Source organism: Megascapheus bottae, chromosome 5, assembly GCF_031878675.1.
Source record: "Megascapheus bottae isolate mThoBot1 chromosome 5, mThoBot2.hap1, whole genome shotgun sequence".
Lineage (NCBI taxonomy): Eukaryota > Metazoa > Chordata > Mammalia > Rodentia > Geomyidae > Megascapheus > Megascapheus bottae.
In genome coordinates this window covers 42,614,708-42,642,631 of record NC_143513.1, presented here as the reverse complement: position 1 = coordinate 42,642,631, position 27,924 = coordinate 42,614,708, and the positions used below count along the sequence as shown (strand labels likewise).

The 27,924-nt window shown below is 37.3% G+C and overlaps 1 protein-coding gene across 21 annotated transcripts in view; it reads left to right on the top strand.

Annotated features, from left to right (window-relative positions):
• The window catches only part of Nrcam (neuronal cell adhesion molecule), a 266,290-nt gene that overhangs the window by 190,886 nt on the left and 47,480 nt on the right, over nt 1–27,924 (top strand). For 16 of the 21 annotated variants that reach the window (XM_090333010.1, XM_090333016.1, XM_090333013.1 and 13 more), the window contains 9 exons: nt 1,448–1,644; nt 3,111–3,233; nt 7,685–7,855; nt 8,356–8,412; nt 10,478–10,589; nt 13,287–13,471; nt 14,658–14,789; nt 23,301–23,444; nt 25,131–25,242. In XM_090333010.1, coding sequence (XP_090189136.1) covers nt 1,448–1,644; nt 3,111–3,233; nt 7,685–7,855; nt 8,356–8,412; nt 10,478–10,589; nt 13,287–13,471; nt 14,658–14,789; nt 23,301–23,444; nt 25,131–25,242 — 1,233 coding nt within the window. The remainder of the gene's footprint in view (nt 1–1,447; nt 1,645–3,110; nt 3,234–7,684; nt 7,856–8,355; nt 8,413–10,477; nt 10,590–13,286; nt 13,472–14,657; nt 14,790–23,300; nt 23,445–25,130; nt 25,243–27,924) is intronic. The other 5 variants (XM_090333018.1, XM_090333022.1, XM_090333017.1 and 2 more) reach the window with 1 other exon arrangement.

The window sequence follows — 27,924 nt, the reverse complement described above, 5'->3', positions numbered from 1 at the left end:
TAGCACTAATACTTTGAGGTTGGATTCTTTTGGGGGAGGGGGAATTGGATTTTTATTTTACTATTTTTATTTTTTATTGTTATTATAAAGGTGATGTACAAAAGGCTTAGAATTACATAAGTCAGGCCAAGAGTATATTTCCCTTTGGACATTGTCACTAAGGAATGTCCTCTTTCTCTCACAGTTTCTACCTCCCAACCCCACCCACAAGTTGTATAGTTCATTTTCAACATAGTTTCCAGTGAGTACCACTGCTGCATCTGTTCACCTTTTGTCCATCCATTCTTAAGCCTCCCCTTACACTGCCAAAGGCAGTTCACTTCCATAAATATTCTTCTGTATGAACATGAGATGCCCATAGACATTGTGCCTTTCTGTTCCTCTCTTGAGAGGTCTCACTCTGTGTGAATACCTAGAGACCTATGTAATTTATTATTGCCCAGCATATTTTAGATCTAGCTTCTGCATATGAGAGAACACGTGCTGTTTGTCTCTTGGAGTTTGGCTTACCTCTTAACATGATTTGCTCGAGGTCTATCCATTTCCTGTTGGATTGGACTTTTTATTGTGATAATAAAACTGAGAAGAGGAATCTCAGTCGACAAATTTGGCCTCCCTTCTAAACATTCATAAAAATCATCTCTAGAATGAAAAAAACTCTTAAGTTTAGTTTATATAGAATTATGACATTACCATTTACAATGTCTAACAATTAAAATACCACAGATGTATAATTCTTTTCCTCCTCCCAACTTCTACTTCTTATTTCAGTAACTTGAAATCTGTCTGATAAATGTTCAGCACGTACAGATAACACCTGTGGTGGAATTTTTGTGCCATATTTCAGCTGACAGCACATTTTTATAGACAGGTTATTCATTCTATGAAGAATGGAGAAGGGAGTGTGTAACAAAAAAAGCCAATAAAGCGCAAAGATGTATGTCTGAGAGACCCGTTCCTTACAGGTCTTAGATTTGTCTTAGATTTGAGCTGGTTTTTAAAAATATGTATATAATGTATAATAAGTACTTTTTTCTAAGTTGTGATTCGGTACAATATTGTATGGATGTAAACCTATTACTCTTTTGCTTAATGTTAAAAATCTAGTAATTATTTCTAGAAATAACTAGAGAATTGTTTTTTTAAAAAAATAGAAAATGGGACAAAAGTGTGACCTACTGGTGGAGTGCTGGCCTAGCATACACAAAGACCTGGGTTCAATTCCTCAGTACCACATACACAGAAAAAGCCAGAAGTGGCGCTGTGGCTCAAGTAGGAGAGCACTACCCTTGAGCACAGGTGCACAAGGGCAGTGTCCAGGCCCTGAGTTCAAGCCCAGGACCGGCAAATAAATAAATAAATAAATAAATAAATAAATAAATAAATAAATGAAGAATTTCCATTTTTCTGGACCATTAATAAACTTAATTCTTCATGTATTGCACAGCTTTTCCTGGACACGTAATGGAACTCATTTTGACATAGATAAAGACCCTCTGGTTACCATGAAACCTGGCTCAGGAACACTCATAATCAACATCATGAGCGAAGGGAAAGCAGAGACCTATGAAGGAGTCTATCAGTGTACAGCAAGGAATGAACGAGGAGCCGCAATTTCCAACAACATTGTCATCCGCCCATCCAGTAAGTAACACTTGTCATCCAAACGTGAGCCTGTCCAAGTATTGCTCTAGACTCAGCCTTTGTGACATTATCCAAGTCCCATTGCAAGAAACCTACGGTATTTCTTCCAATACTCTTGCTTTGTTTTACATGAATATATGTGTGTGTGTGTGTGTGTGTGTGTGTGTGTGTGTGTGTATGTGTGTGTATTGCTTTCTATTCTCCCTTAAAAGCTCCTTAGTCTAATGCTTTGCCAATTCAGTGTTTCTTTTATCCAAGTCCTAAATTAAACAGTAGAGTTTTCCAAAAGTGCATCTTCCATGAATTGGTTTAATTTTTTATTTTTCATGTATTGTATATGTAAGCAAAATTCCTTCTTGGAAATAATTTGCATGCTATAAGCATTAGAGATCTAAGTGTGATTACTTTTCAGCATTTCAGTTTCACTGGAAAACAAATGAAACAGCAAAATATTTCACTAGAAATAGTATGCCACTACCACAATATTATTGTAGTGGTCAGCATAGTCTTTTCAAACATTTCAAGAGCTGGTTTAAAGAACAGTGACCATTGGCAGTTGTGTTTATTTTCAGAACTTTTAAAAGTATGTGTGAAATATGTGGTCATTATAGAAAAATAATCAGAAATAAAAAGACATTTAAGCTAGGCACCAGTGATTGATGGCTACAACCCTAGCTTCTCAAGAGGCTGAGATCTGAGGATCAGATTTCAAAGCCAGCCCAAGCAAGAAAATCTGTGAAATTTTTATAGAATTTGTAGCTTGAGTGGTACAGTGCTTGCCTTGAGGAAAAGTGCCCTGGCCCTGAGTTCAAACTAGTGCACATATATCCATGTGCACACACACATAAACACAAACACACACACACACAAAAAAAAGCATTTGTATGTCCTTCCATATGTGAAAATAACTATTACTCAAAAATTTTTACATTTTTTCCTAGGCAAATATTCATATATAAGCATAAATCTATTAGATTATGAAATGCTATTTTATAATCCCTTTATTACTATATCATTTGTATTCTCATATCTTACAAACAAATATACCTATGAATGCATGCATACTGTATGCTATCCAAAGGTATAGATGAACAGCTGCTTGTTTAACAATTTTTTAAATTTAAGCATTTTTATTTTTTGAGGAAATCAAATTTATATATCTTCTTGATGTAGTATTTATATAAACTCTTATATATGGGGGCCTCTGATCAAAATTCATCCTATCTTTGGTAGAGAACGAGGACTGCCTTTTTTTTTCACTGTCTTTTGCTTCTTTAAAAAAAAAACTTCAACACTACCTTTTAAGAGTCATTTTCTCATGATGTATATAAATTCCAAGTTATTATTTCAAAAAATTTGGTTTGTTTTTCTTTATAGTACTGTCTTCATTTCATTCTATCATGCAATGGTAATAATAATATTAATAATAATAGTAACAATTCAGAAGGCGTTTTTGCATTTAATAGGATCACCTTTGTGGACCAAAGAAAAACTTGAACCAATGATACTTCAAAATGGTCAACCATTAGTGCTACCCTGCAGACCCCCAATCGGATTGCCACCAGCTATAATATTTTGGATGGATAATTGTAAGTTTTAAAATAAGAGCATTTTTTCTTCAAGAGTCTTATCTTTTTAAAAAATTTTTACTGTCAGGATAATGTATAAAGGGGTTACAGTTACATTCGTCAGGTAGTAGGTGCTTTACTTTCTGCACATTGATAGCTTATCATGTTTTTGTCCCCATTTCTCTCCCCACCACCATATGCATTTATTTGTTTATTTGACATAGGGAAGGGAAGGGGGCAAAAAACAAGATGATTGGAAGAGTCTTATCTTATAATTTGCTGTCATAAAAATTATTCTTGGGATTCATAAATTGCTCACAAAATGTTTTCAAGATGCTCAGGAAAATAGCTGCTGGCTAAATAATAATCTGTCAGTTCATTCCTTCATCCAATTTTGTTGAGCACTTTGTATGAGCCAGACATGGCTCTAAGGGCCATAAACATCATACTGTCTCTGAGCTTACATTCTACACAGCAGAAGTGAGTAGAAGTAGACAAATGAATTTTGAAACTCTTTATCTGTCAACAGTAAATGTTATGAAGGAAACAGAGGAGTAAGAAAGTGAGCCAGTCATTAAATATCTAGGTGGAAAGAGAACATTGTTGGCAGGCCCAAAGGTAACAACATCATACCTCACGCGTTTGCTGTTGTTTTTTTAATGGCCAGGTTGACTGAGCCTAGACCACTAACAGATAAGATTAGATGGGAAAGGCTTTGGCTTTTTCTCTAAATAAAATAGAAACATGTTGAATGAGTGACTTTTTCTGAAATTAAATAGTAACAGTATTGCTTCAGCTCATACATAGAGAGAATGGAGAATAAAGGAAAGACTAGTTAGGGCACTGCTGTAACCCAGTGAAAGCTTCTTGGACACAGGTGGTATCATAGAGTGGGCCAATTCTAGCCATGTTTCAAAGCATTTATTGGGGTAGAGGTGGAAGATGAAGCGAGGAATCAGAGATAACTCCAAAGTTTGGAGACTGAACCACAGAAAAATGGTCTTGAGAGACCATGGGATGGGGAATCAAGCTATTATGAATACATACTATTTTATTTTTGTTTTTGTTCCCAACAATTAGAAGAATGTATAGGTCTTTATTCGGTGTGCACCATTTGCCACACCCTATCTCAGCCAAAAGTTGCAAAGACAATGTTGGTCATTGCCCCATCTATTGTTTGCAGCAAACCTATTAGGTATGTCTACTTATTTGTTTTCTACTTCCAGAGCAGGAAAATAAGGCAAATCCTTGAGAGAAATATTTATTGTTCCACTTCTCTCCTCCCAATTTTCCCATACTAATGGGTTAGTGTGTTATATTAGAAGTAACCCATGGTTTGACTTAGTAGCTAAGAAACCAGTTTTGAATGTGAGAGGTCAACGTGTCACTCATATCGAGATGCCCAGCAGGAGTCCAAGGTACATGAGTCAAGGAGCAATTAAAGGTTACAGGGAGTATGTATGAATGTGTATAGACTGTACTCTTTAGAGCACCAAGTAGGATAAGAGATGGGTACAGATGCTATAATAAGCAAGCCTCCAGAACTGAGACCAAAAACCCTCCAGAGGCTAAGAATTTAGGGAGATCCCATCAAAACAAATGCAGTCCCCAAGGTAGGGAGTGAAGAACAAAGAGAGAATGGATTCCCAAATACAAGGTGTGAAAACTACAAGAAGATAAATTGAGTGAAACTTTAATCTCAGAACTTAGGGGATGAGGGCAGGTGGATGGTTAGTTTGCAGTCAGTCTGACTACATAGAGATGAGACCTGGCAGGAAAAAAGAAAAGTGTGGGAACTGTCAGATACTGTAACCAGTTAGATCACCCCAATGATTCATGAATGTCTACTGCACGGGCAATGGGACGGTCACTGTAGTCTTGGTAAGAACTGACTAGATGGAATGGTGAGAATGAAGGAAAAATATTCATGGAACACGTAGTCTGGTCTCAGAGACCTGATCTCCTCTGTACTCACAGATGCTGTTTACAGGAGTTGAAATACTGGCTTTGATTTACTGGCTTTGACTCTTCTTATATGAAATCCTTCAGAGAAGGCATCACAAAAAAATGGGGGAAAAAAACTAAAATATAAAACGAGGAAACACATATATGTATTTCTTCTTTCATTATATTATAGCTTTTATAGACCTTAAAAGAGTAAGTAGTAAATCCAGTGGAAGTGGTTTATACCTATGAGACCAGCACTCTGCAAGTATCACTGCCAAAATAGGGTCTTATTCAGAAGTGACTTCCTTTCCGTGTAATAAGGAGGCATCACAGGAGAACTTTCAGCATCTTTTGAGCACATGACTAATGCTTCCTCCATATTGCACAGCTGGCTGTATCATTCACATATGTCTGCTGGCAAACTATCTGACCTTTGAATGGAATTGCAGCTGTAATGTGGGAAGAATTTAGTTCCAAATATCACTCTTGCAAGAAGACATTATAAAATTATTTACTTCTGCATCCAGTTTTCCAAGTGTAATAATACTAAGAAACTCAAAGACAAAACGACAATACCCTAGTAAAATCTCATTGCTTTACATTTGTTCTACCAATACCCAATACATACAATCTGATAAACAAAAGATAAGAAATGTACACTTGTCTGTAGCAAACAAATAACAAATGTATACTTGTATTCATTGGGTAAATGTGCATTCTTTTAAAAAAAAAAAAAAAAAAAAAAAAAAAAAAAAAAAAAAAACATGGTCTCTCTGTGCATCCTGGGCTGGCCTTAATCTTGAAATCAAGCCAGGCATAGTAGTATAAACCTATAATCGCAGCTATTCAGAAGGCATTGGTAAAGGTCCTGGTCCAAGGCTAGGTCCAGACAAAATCATGAGACTGTTTTAGAAAATTGACTAACAAACAATGAAGAAGGACTAAGGTTGTGGCTTAAAAGGTAGAGATTCTGCCTAGCTAATGTGAAGCGCTAAACTCAAAAATCCCCTTACTGCCTCAAGAGATACAGGGGGATGTGGAAGAGGGTGGCAATCCCTCAAACTAGCTTCTCCAGTAGCTGTGGTTGCAGGCTTGTATAGCCATGCCAAGCTCTAAATGTATAGTCTTTTCCTGGATATTATTTAAAACATCCAAGAAGATTAATCGTTTTAATCTAGGAATTTAATCTAGGAATTGGCAAGTACTATCAATGCCCCCACTTGACCAAACACTGGATTATTGTGTTTTCCCAATGTTCTTTCAGCTCTGGCTCCTGTTTCTCTCCTTTTTTTTGCGGTAGGGGAGGGAACGGTAGGCTTTTCACCATAATTTTCATTTTGCACAATGCTAGACTAGGCACCTGCCATAGGAGGCACACACCTGATATGTAGAGAGCTACTACATTCGCCATTACAAGATGGCGCTGGCATCCGCCTTTGTGGTTGCGCCACTGAGTTGTTTGTCTGAAAGTTTCCAGGAAAAGATGTGATTGTTCATGAGCTTTATGCATGATTGGAAGTATGTGTAATGCCATATTGCTACTTGTTTAGAATGTGCTATAGAGGTGTACTTATATTATTGGCTATAGAATTGTAAGAAAGCAAATGTGATTGGATGACGGGCCTATAAAAGCCCAGGGTTTTGAGGAAGTCGGGGTCGACCCAGCATGGCTGTACTAGCTTGCTGAATAAACTGCTGCTCGAGAAGAAGTCTCACTTGTTGCGTCTTCCTTGCCGGCCGAGGGGATAGCGACACTGATAGACTTGGACTAAAGAAATGCAGCCGGAAGATACAACAGTTGGCCCAAGGCCATGACGATATGTAATGTTCCTGCCTCCTTCTCACTTCAGAGCTAAAGGACTGTTTCAGTTCAGGCTCTGAATGGACTCAAGAACCGTGAGACACATGTTGGCAGGGCACGCGTTGCTCATGGTCCACCAGACTCCACAGGGTTCCATCTCCCTGTGTCCTTCATCCACAGAGAAAAGCTTCCCTTTATGCCTGCAGCAGGATAGTTTCTGGGACACCATCAGGCTACTTATTCTTGTGAGCCTTCCGTGAATATTTGAAGGAGCTCTTGAGAAAGGCCAACCCCTTGTCCAGAGCTGCGACAGTAGACAGAAATAGAAAAGGCTGTCAGTCCTCCTGGAGGCCTTCTAGTATAGGGACATAAGCAATAAGTCATCCACATGACAAGTAGATGTCCTGTGTCTGAAGATGGGAAGTGAGTCAGGAAAGAAAAAGTACAAGAAGTGAAGGAAACGGAGGAGTTTGTGGGGTCTGGTACAGAGAAGTAAACATTACACCTTATAGTTCACTTCCTGTTTGTTGCCTGATTGTTCCATTAAGTGGTGAGGTCTGATCTAAAAATAGCTGATTACTTGAGAGTTTTACAGAGATTTTATCTATATCTATATCTATATATGTGTATGTATGTATGTATTCAAGTGATATGTTTGATTTGCTGATCTGGAGAGCGTCCACTTTGTGATGTGTTTACTAGATGTCTCTCTGCTTTCCTCCAGCATTTCAGAGACTTCCACAAAGTGAGAGGGTTTCTCAAGGTCTAAATGGAGATCTTTATTTTTCTAATGTCCTCCCAGAGGATACCCGAGAAGACTATATCTGTTATGCCAGATTTAATCACACTCAAACCATACAACAGAAGCAACCCATATCTGTGAAGGTAATCTCAGGTAAGTTTAGCTTCCTGCATCTCTCTCTCAGGGATGTTTACATACAAAATTATTAGCTATTCATCTTAATTATTAAGTAAAAGGTAAACAGATTCATGGAGCAAGAAAATACTGCAGAATGATGGCTAACAGTGGACATAAGTATTAGAAAGAGCATGCATACCCTAAATACTGTATTTTACTCTTTCTTTTTTTGCTATAATTGCCATTCCTGTTTCTATGGCTGCCTTCTGAATCACTTGCTGCTCTTAGCAATAGGTGTGTGCTTTATGCCCCACAATGCCTTTTATTGGAACTCCTGCAGCTTGTTATAGGTACACATATTATTGTTGGGGGTGGCTGTGAGAATTAGTGAGTTAGCCAGGTACAATGGAAAGTAACGTTTCTACCTAGAAGGTAAGGCTCTTACCAGAGCTATATACATTTATTTTTGTTGCCCAATAGTTTCTGACCCTTCTCCTCACTCCCATGCCCTCTTCATAATATTCTGTTTATTTCAGTGGATGAATTGAATGACACTCTAGCTGCTAATTTGAGTGACACTGAGTTTTATAGTGGTGAGTTATGGTGATTGTAACTGATACTCTCTCCTTCATTGTAGACTTTAGTTCACTAACTCCACCTCCATGGCTATTTAACCTTCTTTCTTTATGAAATTTCAAGTTACATGTCTAATACCACTAGTATAATTGTGTGTTTTCTTACAAAACTCAGCTTATGAACTTTCAAGCATGTCATTAAAACATTGTCCATGATCTATGTATAATAGTGAAATTTGTTTTCATGTAAAGAACCATTTCATTTAATTTAGAAACAAAAAAATCTCATATTTGTTCAGAGTTGTTTTTTTCATTCTTTTGTCCTGTTCATAACTCTCTTGAACTAAACAAGAATTGGTTGAGTTTATTAATATGCTCGGACACTGACTCATTTGCTTCAGCAACTAGCATTAAGTGGGTTTCCTAAGAAACCATCTCATTTCCCATCCATTTTCATGAGACATTGTTCACTATAATCAGCAATAGTAAGTTTTTTGGATTTATTTGAAACCAACTCACTATCTTCAGTGGCATTAAACTTTAAGTAGAGTATCTAATTTCATTATTTTAAAGTGAAAAGGATTTAATTTCCTTAAGGAAAATGTGGCTCTCAAATATGGACTCTATCAGTGAAAATAATAGGTTTTAGATATTAAAATCCTTTATCCATAAGGCAAAATTTCTACTGCATTGATTTTTCAGCCTTGAGAGATTAACATTACAGAATCATCAGTAACAAAGCACAACTCCCTGCCTTGATTTTATATTATTGTTTTATTGTCTGGGGCCCTCAAAACCATTCCCAAAATGATTTTGAAGAAGTAAGGTTCTCTCACCATCTCTGAATTCTTAAGAAAAGGAATTTATCTCAAGTAATGCCTATTAATTTTTTTATAAATGAGAATAATTCAGTTATTACCAAAAGTGGGGCTTGTGAGTATTAAATACATTATTTAAGTTTGAAGTGAGAGGAATATAAATATTGATAGTAGCTGAAAATATTTCCTAAGAGACCTTCAGGAAATAATGCCACATTTTTGGAAAAGTCTATAAAAATGAGGGTAGCCTATATAAATATTCCTAAAATCTCTTAGTCTCTTTATTTTTTAATCAATGAGAAGACAAATTCAACTGATTTTAGTTTTACTCCACTACTATTCCTGATTTGTGGCAAACGATATTACAAGGGCCCCTATCAGTATCTTTCAACTTTGGTTTAGTTTCCATAAGTCTTACACTTTGGGAATCTTAATATATTAATTGGTGGATTACCTATAATGTCATCACCAGTCTAAACCAAAATAATTCTCAATATCTTTCTAAAAAGTCTAATATCATTCAAAGATAATTAGTGTTTACTATGACCTGAAAATTCATCCTGAGACATGTTTTTTGATAACATAATTTTCCTTTTTATATTGACATTTTGAAATTTTATCACTGCACAGAAAAATTCATTTTAAAAATCTAACTTGAGGAACTGGGAGTTTGGCCTATCAGTAGAGTGCTTGCCTAGCATTCACGCAGACCCGGGTTTGATTCCTCGGTACCACATACATAGAAAAAAGCCAGAAATGGTGCTGAGGCTCAAGTAGTAGAGCTCTAGCCTTGAGAAAGTCCAAGGACAGTGCTCAGGCCCTGAGCTCAAGCCCAGGACTGGCAAAAAGAAAAATCATCTAACTTCAGGAAGTGGTACTGTGGGTCAACCTGGTAAAGCACTATCGTTGAGCTGAAGAGCTCAGGGACAGCATCCCAGGTTCAAGCTCCATGAGAAGCAACAACCACAAAAAAACAAAACAAACAAGCAAACAAAATATCTAACTTGAACTGAAGAAATATACAAAAGAAAAATTGTCCTTTTGGGAGCTCTCATAGTCCTACTACAAGAGCTTTCCAAAACCACAGTTGTTTCTTTTCCCAATTCACTGAGAGAGTGATGGCAGAGAACATGATTGTATAGCTTAACACCTTTCATAATCACTGTTAAATGGTTTTGAAGTGAGATTTAGACATCTTTCGTGATAGCTATGTCTTCCTCAAAACACGTATTCGTAATTTTCATGCATATTGATTTTGTTTACAGCTAAATCAAGTAGAGAGAGGCCACCAATGTTTTTAACTCCAGAAGGCAATGCAAGTCACAAAGAGGAATTAAGAGGAAATGTGCTTTCACTCGAGTGCATTGCAGAAGGCCTGTGAGTTAATACTTCCTGTTCTGACACTCCTTTTTTTTATTTCTTTTTTTTAATATTTTTTATTGTAATTAGTAAAAGGGTTACATGATATTTGTCAGATAGAGGGTGCATTAATTCACATACATTGATACCCTTTCACATGTCTTGGTCTCCATTACCCTCCCACCCACCCACCCCCCCCATCTTGGTTTTCCCCCCTCCCTATACAATTTCAAATAACCAAATACAAATAAATCCAATATATCAGATAACAAATATATCAGATAACTGTAACAATATGAGATACCCAAGGGATAGCAAAAGAGATGAGAGATAACCTAGTACATTAAGGATAACAATCATTCGTTATATGGCTTTTGTTCAATATCCTGGAGGTCCTTTCAATTAGCTTCATACTATATGGCCTTATGTATCAAGGTTTTGCTCTATTGCAGATCTCTGCTAGTAGAGCCCAAGGTTTCTACTGATTATGACAAATGAGGGAAACCATTGAGCCTAAGTTCCTTTGCTGACACTCCTTTCTTATCAAGATATAGGAGAGTAAGAAAGAGGCATAGACATCACAGGAAGAGCCATCATTTTATATTACTAATGCCATCAAGCATCAAGAAAAATTTAGTCATTGTTGCCAACGTAGACTGATTCTCTTATTATTCTTAAAATGTTTTGCTAGTGTAATAATTTTTCATGTTGGGATAAATAAGTACAATTTCTTTATGCTGCTATGTTTTGGCAATGAGGGTTATATAATACCAGATGACCTAGAAATGTATTGTTTGAAAGTGATAGCTATTTACTGTTGACCATTTGTCCAGTGGTCTGCAGGGCCAATATGCAGTGGCAGCTTGGTTGAACATGCATATGCAACTGATAGGAGCTCAGCTATAGGTTCATGTCTGATACTTATTGGTTGGAAGAGTTAGGTTGTTAACTGTGATTTTCTTGCACTTTCACCTTGGGTTATTCTAACAGCATAATACAAGGCATCATAGAGTCTAGATTGGAATGAACATAATGCTTGCTTCTTCGTTACTTACTATTAGTTAGTCACAAGCCTAGATCCTGATTCTACACATCTCTCAGCTGATGTTCCTATGACAGCACTTGCAGGACTTTACCCAGACACAGAAACAACTGTTAGGTTAGGTCAATGTTACAGGTATGTTTCTACATGGTCTCATTTAATACTTGATACAGAACAAGTGCATTGGCATAAACACATCTGATGACAGCCCTGAATGGGACCCCAGAAACATATATAGCCTTCTGCCTACTGTTTCTGACCTGGTCATTCAATGATTTCCTAGTCTTTTCCTGAATTCAGAATAACTTTTCTTCAGGAGGCACATGGAGGCCTCTGCTGGACATTTCAGGAAATTACACTATACATGTTCCTCACACTGAAAACCAGCAAATATGTATATATGTATGTGTGTGTATGTATGTATGTATGTATGTATGTATGTATGTATGTGTGTGTATGTGTGTATGTATATACACACATACATATATGTATGTATAATTCCTTACAAGAACTAAAAGTTACCCTTCAATTTCCATCATTTTGTTAGAAAGTTGTTTATGATTTTCAGTCTCTAGCCTGTGGGAAACCGGAGTCTCATCCACACTGGTCAGTAATTCAATCGTTCCACAAGTGCACGTAGGTTGAGTAATACTTACCCAAAGTGCTTAGGATCAGAATAGCTTTTGTATTTTGAATTTTTTATTTTGAGACTTTGTACCAATTGAACACTCATATGATAGTCAAGAAGTTTCAGATTTTCTAACAGTTTGGATTTCAAGATTTTAGCTAAGAATATTCAACATGTTATATAAAATATAGCCATTATCATGATATACATTTCATGAAACTCCTGAATGAATATTTAGCATAATAGATGTATTGAAACCAAAATTGGAGTCTATCATTTACACAACTCGGTGATTTATATATAGTTCAGTGCTTAGGAAATGTTTATGTTACATGAATTTGTGTTTTATCCTATGAAAACTTCCTAAAACCAGTGTATCATGTCAAACATCCATTTCCCCATTAAATCAGGGAAGGGATTTAAGACCCTAAGAGGTCAGAGATCCAAGATCAAAGAGAAATTGAAAAAGATTTAACTGCAAGCATTATTCTGGCTACTTATCTACCATCCACTTTACATAAGTTAATAAGAAACACCATTGAATGAGATAGTAAAGTTCACACATTCAAGATGTAAATATAAACCCCACAGGCATGGATATGCAAACGGCTCTCTTACTGGATGGTGTTAACCTGGGTGGATGAAAAATTGTAACTCCGTCTCATCAATATAATGATGGTTCTCCTGATTAAAATAGTAAAAAATCTTCTGGAGTTTCTCACAGATAATAACTTTGAAAGAAAAATTAAAGAGTAAAGCAACTCATGGTAGCAAGAATGAACCATTAAAGACCAATTTTATGGTGAACCATAAGTTAGTATAGTTCTGATCATTTGAAAATGTGAATCTGCTGTCTCATGTGTAGTTTATGAACATTACTTACATAATGTGATACCAAGTAAAATATCTGAATGCTTTTCAAGATCCTTTTTCAATAACTTGCTATAAACTTGCATGAAACTTGAAATTTGTGTGTGTGTGTGTGTGTGTGTATGTGTGTGTGAGTGTATGTGTGTGCAACGTAATTATTTACTTGTCCTATCAGACCAACTCCTATTATTTACTGGATAAAAGAGGATGGAACACTACCCATCAACAGAACATTTTATCGGAACTTTAAGAAAACCTTGCAGATCACTGAGGTTTCAGAAGCAGACTCTGGAAATTATCAATGCATAGCAAAAAATCCACTGGGAGCCATTCATCATACCATTTCTGTCACAGTTAAAGGTATATCATCAATTCAGATGCATTCCTCCTCTTTAATATACCTCTGATGTTATGTTGTTCAATGATAATAATGTTACCATGAACCTTTTCTCACTGGTATTGACTGGTATTGACTGAAGCCCAGTTAAAATATTCCTTCAAGTCTTCCTCTCAATGAGTTCCAATTAATAAATATAGAAGGAATGAGGAAGGTTTGAAAATCGCAATTACTATCCCTCTGTGATAAGTATAGTAGACAATACCAAAGGAGCAATTCTAAATTTTGTGGGTAAAATTGTAAAGAGAAGTAGGATATTTACACCACTTTCATGGTGAATTAACCACTGGGGGACAGTTTTAGTATATGTCCACTAATTCCTTACTGCTGCTTCCTGAAGGGGAATGCACTTGCTTCCTGTTTTACTATGTGTGGGCTACACACCTGGCAGATACCATCTTAACTAAGTGATGAAAATGAACATCACCAATAAGTCATGTTGAACTCATGTACTCCCTGTGATGGTGTAACCTGAAGGGCCCCTTATACTGAAATATTCCTCTGAAAACCCTAAATCTTCCCAGGCTAATCATAACATTAGACGAAACCTAGTTGAAAGACATTCTGCCAAGTAACTGACTCATATTCTTCAAAAGTGGAAGATCATGAAAGATAAAGTAAGATCAGAAAGCTGCCTGACTAAAGGAGATTAAGAATATCTGATAGTCCATGTAATGTGGCATCCAATACAGGATCCTAGGATAAAATAAGACATTCGTGTTCTAATAGCCTGTAGTTTGCATTATAGTATTGTATCAATGTCAATTTCCTGTTTTGACAACTTTACTCTAATTATGAAAGTATTGACATTATAGAAAGTGCAATGAAGGGTAGATGGAAGCAAAGTTTTTCAAAGTCATATTATTACTTGTTAATTGTATGTGTGTATGCATATATTTGTATGCATATTCATATATATCCTTACATATTCTTCAGGACTTATATTTCTAATTCATATGTCTTTAGATATGGTTTTGGAAATGTGAAGTGTTCTTTGAAGCATTGTTTGTAAGACTAATCACTCAAAATGTAACTAACAAGTCTTTTATGAAAGGCCTACCTACATTTATATCAAAATAGTTTAATGTGTTTTTTGCTACAATATTTACCTGATTCTCAATTTGCTTCTTTATTCTTCCTTCAATAAAGCGGCTCCATACTGGATTGTGGCACCTCAAAATCTTGTGCTCTCTCCAGGAGAGGATGGGTCCCTGATTTGCAGAGCTAATGGCAACCCCAAACCCAGAATTAGCTGGTTAACAAATGGAGTCCCAGTAGAAAGTAAGTTTCTTCAACTGGCTCTAATTGAAAGATATTTTAAAGTATAGCTACATCTCAGCAGTGAATACCTGGTGATTAAATAGTTGCGCTTAAGGGACTAAACCATGTGTAAGTTAAACAGAGGCACAAAAGTACCTTTAAAGTTTTATTATCGCCTTTAGATGCATTAAGACTGTGAATAGTTTATGCTGTTAAAATAATTGGGCATATATTCCTTGGGACATAGCAATATTTCCTAGACTATGGGGAAATATAGGATCAAAGATAAATATCAAGAAAAAGTTGAGCTTGTTTTCTTTGTTCAAAATAGATGTTTTGATGTTGTAACAAATGGGCAAGGAGACTAAGACAGAGCCACTGACCATGACAGCAATAAGAACTAATAGCTTGCACCTTCTATCTGGTTAATATAATGTAACCCTTCTATTAATTATAATAAAGATATATGAAAAAAGAAATAATAGCTCTCTACTAGAGTGTACTCTTTAAAAAAAGAAAAGAAAAAAAAGAAATTATAGTCCTTCTGCTTTAATGAGTCTTTAGTCCTAGCTAGCCCAGATGTCCCCCAAATTCTCAGGTCACCTGAGGTCACCTTTCTCTGTGACACATCCCCTGGCCCTGATCTCTACAGGATGCTTAGTATTTTTCCAGACTTCCCTCCTGAAGTTCTGCTAACCTGATCCTCAAGCAGTACTCAGTCTCCTGGCTATGTTTGTCATCTTTAGGTTAATCTAACCCCTAGTCTGTGTTCCACTTGGAGCTGGTACTCATTAGCCAATGTCTCCTAGCCACCACTGTGCTACCCTCAGTGATCCCCCAAGTGTGCCCACAGGCCTTTCCATTGATCCTCAAAGTCAGAGAAAAGACCAATGGTATAAAACCAGGTTAGAGAAACCAGATATTGTGGCCAGGCCTAAAATCCTAGTACTCAGGAGGCTGACATAGAAAGAGCCAGAGTAAATTTAGTTCCACCTTTGTCTACATAGCAAGGCCTTGTTCCAAAGAAAAAAGAGAATAAATAGAGTCTTGAAAGCATTCGAAGGGAATTTCAGCAAAAGAAAAACTTTAAAAAGTTAGAAATGGAGCTAGACATGATGATTCCCAGCTACTAAAGAGGCAAAGATGTATCCTGAGGCTCATGGTTCAAGGATGTCTCAAGGGAAAACTCAAGACCCTACCTAAAATATTAACTAAAGTGACAACTGAGGCTGCATAGCTCAAGTGGGAAAGCACCTGCCTTAGCAAGTGTGAGGCCCTGAGTTAAAACCCCAGAACTATCACTTCCAGATAAAATTAGAAAAGAACTGTACCTTATTATGCCTTACTTCTAAGCCATGGCCATGAACAGAGAGTTCACCACTACCAGCTGTCATCTTCTTTGCCCTGCTCTCCCACCTCCTCCCCACAGGTGTCTTTGAACAGTTTCACCTTCTTGAGGTCTCATAGACACAGAAAGAAAATTGAAGTATCTACTTCAAGGGCAGCTTCACACTCACCTCCAAATCACTGCCATTATCACATGAAAAGATGTCTTTTACTCATAACGAAAACAACCTTCAGGTTTAGGATAAGAACAACCTGATTCCTGACTCTGTCCAGACCACAGTCAATGAACCAATGAACCATTCAGTTTCCATGTAACCAAGTGGTCCATTGCACTGACTTTTCCTGAAAAGGACTTTTCCCCGAGGATGGGGAAGAAAATGGCCCACAGACTAAACATATGCAAGAACCTGTTTCTCCTCCAAAGTAAAACACCTGCAGGTTTACGCTGACCATTTATACACTGTCGCGTGATTATTTGCCAGCAGGAGTCCTAACTGGGAGTTTATGGCACATATTTTCTTTCATGACCAGAATAATAAACATCTGGGTCAGATGCTTTGGGTCAGGTAGCCTGTTTTTCTGTGAAAGGAAATATGTTCCTGGGAGAAAATTGTCTAAGAGGGCAGTAAGTAAGATGTAATTATGTCTTCTCTCAAATTTAAGCATAATCAGAATCAGAGAAAAGCTGCAGATGTGATTGTGTTTCAAGAAGCTTCTGCCTCTCTCAGGAGATTATGAGTACAGTATTTAAAAAACAACTGAGAGGGGCCACGAGTTTGGCCTAGTGGTAGAGTGCTTGCTTAGCATGTACACAGACCCAGGTCTGATTTCCTCAATACCACATACATAGAAAAACAAAACAAGACAAAACAAAGCAAAACAAACAAACAAACAAAAAAACCACCAGAAGTGGTGCTGTGGCTCAAGGAGTAGAGCTCTAGCCTTGAGAAAGCCCAAAGACAATGCTCAGTCCCTGAATTCAAGCCCTAGGACTGCCAAAAAAAAAACAACTGAGAGAATAAGTGATCCTGAGTAGCGAAGAGTACATGTGTGACCTACCAAGCCCAGCTTGTTTTTTTTTATTTTTATTTTTTTAGGACACATACAGAATAACAGCAAGTGATGGAGCATACTCAGCAATTCTGCAATGTGGATTTTTGCAGCCCAGAGGGTTCTTTGTGATTTAGGGAAGGTTGAATGTACTCCTGAGATTTAGACTCAGCAAAATAGACAAGCAGGAGAGAACCTCCACATAGCCTGTCAATGTGGAGGGGATGGGAAATAAGGGAGGTGGAAGAGATAACCATGTCAAGCTCTGCAGTCAGAATGCAACCCTAAGCAGGGAAAATTGAGACACAGCTGGGAAATTAAATATTGAGGCCTATCTTTCTTCCCGATTTATCAGCCTTCCAAAGTAGCTATCTTAATCTGTTCCTGCTGCTATAATGAAGTACCTCAGACTGGGTAATCTATGAACAACAGGAATTTTATGACTCTTGTTCTGGATGTTGGAAAGACTAAGATGAAGGCATCCACAGGATTGTTTTCTGGTGTTGGGAAGAGGTTTTATCTTCTTCTGCATGGTCATGCAGTGCAGGAAGAAGTCTCAGGGAAGGTTATCGATGAGAGTTATCATGAGAGTAGAGCCATACTTGTAGACTCATCATCAGTCAGAGGCCCCATATCTTACTATCTAGAGAATGGGGTTTCAACATAGGAATTTTAGAAGAACACAAGCACTTGAATCATAGCACTTGTGAGGGAACTTCATATTCTAGAGTTATTAAGAGCTTTAAAAATGCATCGATATCCTCTTGGGAGGCTGAGATCTGAGGAATACAGCTCCATGTCAGCTTGGACAGTCAAATTCTCAAGACTCTTATCCCCATTTAATCAGCAAAAGTCTGGACACAGAGGCATATCTCAAGTGATGGAGCACCAAGAATTGAGCAGGAAAAAAAATTAAGCAAGAGCATGAGATCGCAATAAAAAAGAAAAAAATGCACTCAGACACTCCCCTTTACAACAAAATTAGTGGGGATATCAATTGCGAAAGGTTTACTTTTGGAGATGACAGAGGTCCCAAGGAGATAAGGTACATCATTTTACTGTAACTTCAGGTCATTCAACTAAGTTAAGACCAGAAAGAGTTGGGACAAAATCTCTTAAATCAGATGCCAAATCAGTACATCTTCTTCCATCTCCAAAAGTATTCTTGGTACAGATAAAAGGAGATGTAGCATTTATGATGGGAATTCTACAGCCATTGCAGATCTGGTGTACAAGGTCTCTGATTTGCCTCACAGCAGTCAGTCTGGTGGACCACTGGGGATATTACAGAAATGGCAGCACAGCAAGTAGCCCATCCTGCCAGGCTGCCACTGCAGCGCTGGGAGTAGGTACTATATGTCCATGCCAATGTCATTGAAGGGGACCAAGCCAGAAGTGTGTGGATGACTATGTAGACAACCTTTGATGAAAGGTGATGGGCAGCAGGGTCCCCCTCACTGCTTTCTATGCAATGACACTGCCCAGGCATAGCTGTCCTCACACTTACTCTTGGAAGCTGGTGCACACACACCTTCTGCTGAGTAACCTCTGAGTGGATACTAAGTCTTAAGACAGCAGAATTCAAGGGGAACATGTTTCTGTACTGTAGAGCTACCCTAATCCAAAATAGAAAGTAAGTGAGGAAGGAAAAAAAAAACTCCAGTAGGGGTTTGAGGAAACGTGTCTTTCGTTTTTCCATCCTCTTTCGTAGTTACCTGAATTTAAAAGAAAGCCGTCACAAAATTGCCTTTGAAATTTGAAGACCTTCTTGGAAAAAAGGGACTGGTGCTCACTTCTCAGTTGTACTTTGCTAAGTTATGCATCTTAAATACACATCCAGCAAACTAGACAATGCAGAGAGGGTGGCAGAGATGCAAAGAGGGAAAAGCTAGGACCAAGAGGGAATTCTGGCCCACTGCGCAGTGGTGTTGGGTTCACATTAAGAATAGTGCCCAGTGCAGGCCCCAGAAGTTGGTTGGGGGTATGAGCTGAATTATTGGCAACACCTGCCACACCAGAGGATGCAGAAATTGTGGGTAGACCACACAGGTAGACTTCAGGAGTAGAGGGTTGGGAAAACACTCTGTTGGTTCCAAAGAGCCAGGTGCCTGAGATTCATCTGTGCCAAACAACAGAGATGCATTCAGGGCACATACCAACAGACATTTGTAGACAAGTTGCTGACTGCTTCTTCTGCCTCAGCAGGCTCTAGCTTGCCAGCTACACAAAGGTACTATAAAAGAAGAAGTAGGATTAAGGTGAGGGAGAAGCAAGACTTGGATTACCTCAGCAAAATATGATACTGATTTGGGAATACATGTTTCAGACCTGGAACCCAGTGTTTTACAAAACTGGAAGGAATCCCTGTGATTTCTAGAGCTTGTCTTCTCCCTCCTTAAGACTGTCCAGGTTGCATAACGTCTTCCTTGAGACAGAAAAAAAGCTTGCATTGAATATGACATTTACTCCATAATACCACTTTTAAAAAAAAGCAATCTGTAGATGTCAGAAATAACACGTCTGTAATAGCCAGTGACTGGAAGAGAACACTATGATCACAATGTGCCTGGCAGTGTCTGGAAGAATGTGAAAGTAGAATCCAAAGCCAGGGTAAAGTTATCTGTAAGATTTTCAGGTAGTAAATGTAATAGAATTTGTGATTGGCAGACAGCAGTCTCTCGTGTTGCCTTATGTGACCAAAGGGACTTAGCATAAGTGATTAAGGTTAAGAGCTTTGAGACCTGGAGATTATTCTGAGTTATCTGGTTCAGACCCACTTTAATCACTTAAGCCCTCAGAAGTGGTATATTTGACTGCCTGTCTAGGGTCAGAAAGAAATAGGACTATAGAAGAATGACTAAAAGAGTGCTACATTAATGGCTATGGTGATGGAAGAAGACACATAGGCTCAAGAATGGGGAAAGCAGAAGGTAGAAATAAATTCTCCTCCGAATTTTTCTACAGAAAGTAAATTTACTCAGATGGTACTTGGTTTTAGCTTAGTAAGACACATGTCACACTCCCTACCAATGTCTTGCAGATGTTGCAGGAAAGAATATTTCTAAGTCGCATCACAAAGTTTAGAACAACATCTTAGCTTCCAATGACTATAAAAACTCCCACATAGGAGCTACTTCTCATGTGCTGATTAAATGCCTTCATTTCTGAAGAGGTATGATAGCTGTTCTTGTGAAAGTATTTCCTCAACATTCTAATCATAACCAATAGCTAATTTATGAAATCATCTTAGAGATTCCAGTTTGCTCAGCTAGTGATAGGGTGTTTGGAGATATTTTGGATGGGTTTCTTAGCTAATGTCTGCTGTTCCTACTTGTAAATTTTTCAAATTTGCCCAAAAGAAAGAACATTGAAATCATAATTTCCTATAGATTTCATATTAAGAGATAGTTGCGGGCAGAACTGTCACCCTGCAGCCAATAGTTGTAGCAGGGGACTTGAGAATGTTGTATAGATCAGGGCAGCCCATGGTCCAGTTCTTGCATGACAGAATCTGTTACATAAGAATGTGACTACGTTCAGTACTACCACAATGCTACTTATTAGTGGTGACCATAGTCAACTTAATGCTGGATTTGTTTTGCTGTTGTTAGGATAGCATCTGGGTTTGAACTCAGCCTCATGCGCAGTTTACTTGCTCAAGCCTGATGCTCTATCATTTAAGCCACATATCCAGTGCTGCTATGTGTCTTTAATTTAAAAAATGATTTAAATAATTCAGTGGCCATGGTTATAGAAGTAGCAGCTCCAGAAAGGCAGAAGGATAATTTAGTCAACTAGAGATTTATCCATCACAAACATAAAGCATTTCTGTTGCTCAGAGTTGAATTGTTTCTTTGGCATCAACTATTTGGGAAAGATAATCATTGCCTGAATAACATCTGACTGTATTTTTCTTATGTGTGTTAAACAGAGCAATCCACAATATTTATTTTTAACAAGATATTTAGGAATAAAACAAACTATGCTTTAGGCTCAAGAAATGAATTAGCATGTCCCTCTCCATGAATCTAAGCTGACATTTTTCTTAAGTACTTACTAAAGAGATGCAAACAAACCCAGGAACTGCTGGTACCCTAAGCTCTGGGCTCAATTCCTTAGTACCACATACACAGAAAAAGCCAGAAGTGGTGCTATGGTTCAAGTGGTAGAGTGATAGCCTTGAAAAAGCCCAAAGACAGTGCCCGGGCACTGAGTTCAAGCCCCAGGACTGACAAAAAGAACTGAATAGTAGTAAATTTATGTTATTTTTAAATCACTAAGTTTGTAGTAAATTGTTATATCAACAATAGAAAACTATTGCTGGATGCAAAAGCACAATATTTTAAGTACTTGCAATAAAACAAGGATGACCAGTTTGGTTTACTTTTATTACAGTGAGTTAATATACCACAGATGAATGAAATACGTTTTTTTCAGAGTGATAAAATAGTCTCAATGCAGTGGTAAATATGTTTTAGATGTATACTCTTTTCCTATCACCAAAAGAAAGGAAATGATGTTTGTACTGGAACTAAAGTCACCTTAGCTAGCTCAAATTACCAAGAGTATAGGTGCAAAAAAAGAGGTGCATCTGTTCAATTTTCATTTTAGTCAGCATTCTGAGGAAGTATACTTTTCAAAAAATAATTGTGCAAAGAGATTCCAATTCTATCAATCTGGTTATGAGTGCAGTGTTTCTTGATAACTGTCATCCCTTCCCTCATTCTCCTCTATTTCCCCCTACACTTCCCTACTCTCATTTGAGTTGGGTAGTTCAGTTTTTACATAATGGAGAGTGTACTTTTAAAGCAATGTAAGGTCATAAACTAGCATCTAGCATTTACACACACACACACACACACACACACACACACACACACACACACACACAAGCTGTAACACATCTGTAACAGCACAATACTTCCAAATGGTTGGCATGCCTGGGACTAAATCCTCATATTTTATTACCTATCAGTTTTATCCCTCCTCAGTAAGGATCAATCCTGGGCTTAACATTTTTTAAATATTTAAGGGATTTATTTGAAAAAGATGTCTTTAACAAACATTTTACTCAATTGATTTCTACTTTAGCCTCAGGGATTTCCAAAGCAAGTAATGGTTTTGGCATTTAATTACCATTCCAATACTTATTTATGCACTTACCTATTCATCTGTTTATTTCAAGAACTGTTCTTAAAATGGACAGGTTTGGGCCAGGTGTGGTGACTCAGTCCTGTAATCTTAGCTGCTTGGGAAGCAGAGATACAGGAATTGCAATTCAAGGCCAACTCAGGCAAGAAAAGTTCATGAGATTCCAGCTCAACCAATGTTTGGAAGCATTGATGCTCACTGCCACCCTAACAGTGCAGGGGAAGCACAAATAGGGGGATCACAATTTAGGTCTGTCTCAAAAATAAAAATTGATTAGCCAGGCACCAGTGACTCATGCCTAGCTACTCAGGAGGCTGAGATCTTCCAATTCAAAGCTAGCGCAAGCAAAGAAGTCTGTGATGCTTTTACCTTTAATAAACTACTGAGTTCCAACCCAACGACTGGCAAAAAATAAATAAATAAAAAGAACTTACAGAATAATTCCAATCATAGAGAGTTTGCCTAACATGCATGAGACTCTGAGGTCAAACTCCAAGACTATTAAAAACAAACAGAACAAAACGAAACAACAACAACAAAAAAAGGTTTGGATGAGCTAGTGTTTCTGTATTTTTTAAATATCTGCTGCTTTCTTCTTTTATTAATTAACTTTTCTCATCAATAACCAGCCTCCTTTTCAACAAGATAGTTTTTCCTGTGAATTTGTGAATTTTTTTACCTATACTTATGCTTCCTTGTTTACCTCTCTCAAAATAATAGTATTATAGAAAAACCAGTTAGCGCTAAATGAACATTAAGCATAAACACATGTTAATAAATAACTATACTCTGAGGACAAAAGTACTATGGAGCTGAGCACCAGTGCTCACACACACACACACAAATTGAGGTGTTTTCTGCCTGGATTCTAGCCCTGTTACTATGTATATTGTTCAGTCTGCATTTCTATCCAATGCTTACAATGTAGATATATACATTTACATGTTGAAAGATGAACATTTTTTTATGTTTAAACCCAAACAGTTACTCCAGATGACCCCAGCAGAAAAATAGATGGTGACACCATTATTTTCTCAAATGTTCAAGAAAGATCAAGCGCAGTTTATCAGTGCAATGCCTCTAATGAATATGGGTATTTACTGGCGAATGCATTTGTAAATGTGCTCGGTAAGCTTCCTTTTATTGCAGTTATGACAAATTAATGTCTGTTGATATTTTCTCACTCAGCAAACATATGTTGAGCCTCTACTACTTGCAAGGCACATGATTATAACTTATAAAGGATATATTGTAGGTGGGAAAGTTACAAGCCATGCCCTGGAAGGTATGATATTCTAGCCTTAATGTTCTTCCATAACAGTGTTCTTGTTTATAATGGCTAATTCTTCATTATAGGAGTAATCAGATCATTAAATTGCTCCATTCTCAGATGGAGAGACCAAGTATTAAACTACTCAAAAGTAAAATGGTATTTGTCTGCTATTAGAAATTGAATATTTCCAATCTTTGTCCCTAGACACTGAGCAATTTAATAACAATTTCACAATTGTGATTTTAAAAAAATAAACATGAATCACATCCTTTTGCTTTACCCAGATCACAAATGTTCCTTTTCCTAACTGCAAAATATGCTCAGAAAATTATGGCATACACGAGCACATTCTGAAATGGTTGCCTTTTGTGAACACTATGTTTCTTTTTGTGGGCATAGCTATCAAAAACATATTGGTTAAAATTTGTGTGAGAATTGTTCTCATGGAATCAGAAATTATACTGTACCACTTTAGAATTAGTATGTCTCTTTTTTAAGTGAAATTGACCCAGGAAACTAATCATAATTGGTATTTTCTCTTTGTATTTGAAGGTCATTAATCACATGAAAAACTGAGCATTTAGGATACTAGTGGTATAAAAATGGTTTTTACTTCTGTGTCTTTCTATCACTCTCTTCTATTCAATTTTTAATGAATCTGCCTAAGAGTAAACTCTGTCTTGTTTCATTTTACGGTATAGCATCCAGTTGCATCCAAGTCAGAATCTATTTCTTTCTTTAAGGCTGAAAGATAATATGTGTTTTCTTTAGCCCTTCCAATATCAGCAGACAGGTCATTGTGATTAAAGTTAGTTTTCTTTAATCTTGTATTCATGATATCGAACTTTTTATATATGCCTGCTGACCATTTAATATGTCTTCTTTTGAGAAATGTATATTTCAGTCTTTTTCCCATTTTAAAAAATACAGATTATTTGTTTCTAAATACTATTGAATTGTTGGGTTCCTTTTATATTTTGGATACTGATCCTCTGTAGGGTATATTGCATGTAAATATCTTCTTCCATTTCTATAGGTTGTATCTTCACTCTGTCATTTTCTTGGCTGAAGAAGCTGTCCAGTCCCCTGTATTTTTCAGTCACCACACTCATCACCCTACTTTTTCCTGCCCTCTTCCAAGCTCTGTGCCATTCATCTCCACCCATTGGGGTGACAGTGGGGCATCATTCCTCAAAATGCACATGTCCATTGCCTTTGACTGAGTAGACCCTATGCTAGGGATAAAAATGATAAAGTCACACTGCCTGCAAGAGAATCACTATTTCATAGACAACAAGGATAAGCCAACCAGCAATTAAAGAATGTCATAGTAACTCACTGAGCATGAAATAAAGGGAAGAAACTTGTGTTTTTCCTATTTTGAATCATTGGTAATATCATATCCGATGGGGACCCAGAGGGAAGAGATGTGTTGGTTATGCTTTTCCATCAACTTTAATGCTCTTAGCACAAAGTGCAATGAAGATGCTGTAAGGCTGAATTGTGTTCTAATATTTACTATACCTTCTAAAATATTGTAGCTGAGCCACCACGAATCCTTACATCTGCAAATACACTCTACCAGGTCATTGCAAACAGGCCTGCTTTGCTAGACTGTGCCTTCTTTGGGTCTCCTCTGCCTACTATTGAGTGGTAAGTAATGGCCTCATTTGTATTTTAGTACTAATGTTTGCTTAATGCTTCTTTCTCCACTTTTGTGTTTCATTCTTATTAAAGAGAAGAGGAGAAATAGTGTACAGCTCATCGTATGAGGAATGAACTCATTCATTCCGATACTTATACAATACCTGCAGTGTGCTAAGTACGTCCATATGTATAATCTGTCTTAGGAACAGAATCCATCCATCACAAAGCTTATGTAAATGATTGTTTTTCAGTTTAAGACTATATTTTATAGTGTCATGGACATTACCTGGGACTTTATGAACAGTGACTACAGGGACCATTTGGTGAGGAGATGTTTCCTTGATAATAAAATAGCATGAGGGGTAGAGGTGACATTCGACAAGTTAGGAAACAGAATTTGTTTTCACCAGTGTTTCCCTTTAAGTACCTTCCCCACTGTATAGGTTGACTTGAACCCAGTCAAGTTCTCTTGTGTCCTCTTCCTCCCCATTTCAGACAATCTCACTTCTTTGGTTCAAGTTTTCTGCTGCTGCTACCTTGCTTGCTCTGTAAGAGCCAGAAGAAACAAAGCTAGAATAGTCAACATGTGAGAATGAGTGAGATCACTGGGGACAATGGAAACAGTCATCTGTTGATGGGTTGCAAAGTCCCAGGCACTGTGCTGGGCTTCTGCCACTGAGATGAAAATGAAAACAAGGTCTAAGATTCAAGGAAATTTCTTTAGGTCCCCATCTTAATCATAGAGAAAAGAAACACCCACGATTGTGCAGGATTCCTAGAAAAGGGGTCAAGATTAACATTAAAATAATAATCTGGGGCAGGAGCAGGGCCTAGTGGTAGAGTGCTTGCCTAGCATGTATGACACCCCGGGTTCAATTCCTTGGTACTACATACATAGAAAAAGCCAGAAGTGGTGCTATGGCTCAAGTGGCAGAGCACTAGCCTTGAGCAAAAAGTGTCCAAGGACAGAGCCCTGGCCCTAAGTTCAAGCCCTAGGACTGGTGAAAATAATAGAAGAAGGAGGAGGAGGAGGGGGGGGGAGGAAGAGGAGGAGGAGGAGGAGGGGGGGGAAGAAGAGACTGGTGAAAATAGAAGAAAAAGAAGAAGAAGAAGAAGAAGAAGAAGAAGAAGAAGAAGAAGAAGAAGAAGAAGAAGAAGAAGAAGAAGAAGAAGAAGAAGAAGAAGAAGGAGGGGGGAAGAGGAGGAGGAGAGGAGGAATGAGGAGGAGGAATGAGGAGGAGGAGGGGGGAGGAGGAGGAGGGGAAGAAGAGCTTTGACCTATTTTTGTCTCTTTTTACTTCTGCCACCTGACATTCATGTTTTTCTTTCAACCCTGAATATGTTCTATTTTTACTTTCAATAATATAATTTTTAAGAGCCTTGAAGGTTCTTTTTGAACTTTCAGAGCAGATTTTGTTTAACAGGATCATCTCTAAATCCATCCATTTTCCTGCAAATGTCATAATTCCATTCTTCTTTATGTCTGAAAAGACTACTCCAGTACATCTATAGATATACTACTCCATTATATATGTGTGTATATGTATATAATATATGTACATATATATTATAGACTATACAATCATATTTGTACATTTATGTATGTGCATATATTATACACATACATACATTTTCTTTAGCTATTATTCATCAGTTGTATTGCATCTAGATGACTTGCATAATTTGGATATTGTGACTAGTGCTACAATAAACATAGGTGTGCCATTGTTTCTATTGTTCCAAGCGTATATACCCAACAATGGCATTGCTGGATAAATGGTCATTTTACTTTTTAGATTCTTGAGGTTTTCTTAGTTTTGGTGGCTGAACTAGTTTATTTCTCCCCCAACAGTGTATAAGGTTCTTTTTTCCCTTCATCCTTGCCAACATTTGTTAATTGTGGCTGTTCTGACTATAGTAAAATGGAATCTTGATATCATTTTGATTCCCTTCATGGGCAAGGAATTAATACATTTCTTCACACATTAATTGACCATTTATTCTTCCTTTCATCATTGTCTGTTCAGTTTATTTTCCCACTTATCAACTAGGTTTTTGATTCTTTAGGAGTTTAGTTTTTTGGGTTCCTCGGGTACTTTATATATGAACCGATGTTAGATGTGTAGCTAGCAGTAATTTTCTCCCATTCTGTAGGCTGTCTTTACAGTCCAGTATAGTGACTATTTACATTGCTTTGAACAAAATTTAATTTGCTACAAACGCATTGTCAATTCTTGCTCTTATGTTCTAAGCTATTTGAGTTCTATTCAAGAAGTTATTGACTATGTCTTTATGTTCCACTGTTTTCCCTACATTTTCCTATAGTATATTCAAAGTTTCAAGCGTGACATTAATGTCTTTGATCTAGTTTGAGTAGATATTAGTATAGGAGGGTGAGAGACAGAGATCTGGTTTTAGGTTTTCTGTATATGAATATCCTGTTGCTTAACACCATTTGTTGAAGAGACGAGGGTATCTTTTCTCCAACAGTTTTGGCATATTTGTCAAAAATCAGCTGGCTCTAGCTCTGTGTACTTATTTCCACATCTTCTGTTGTGTTCCTTTGGTCTATGTGTATGATTTTGTACTAGTACCATGTTAGTAAAGTTGGAAGTCAATCATTGTGATACTTACAAAGTTGCTCCTTTTGCTTTGGCTATTCAAGATATTTTGTACCTCCATATGAAT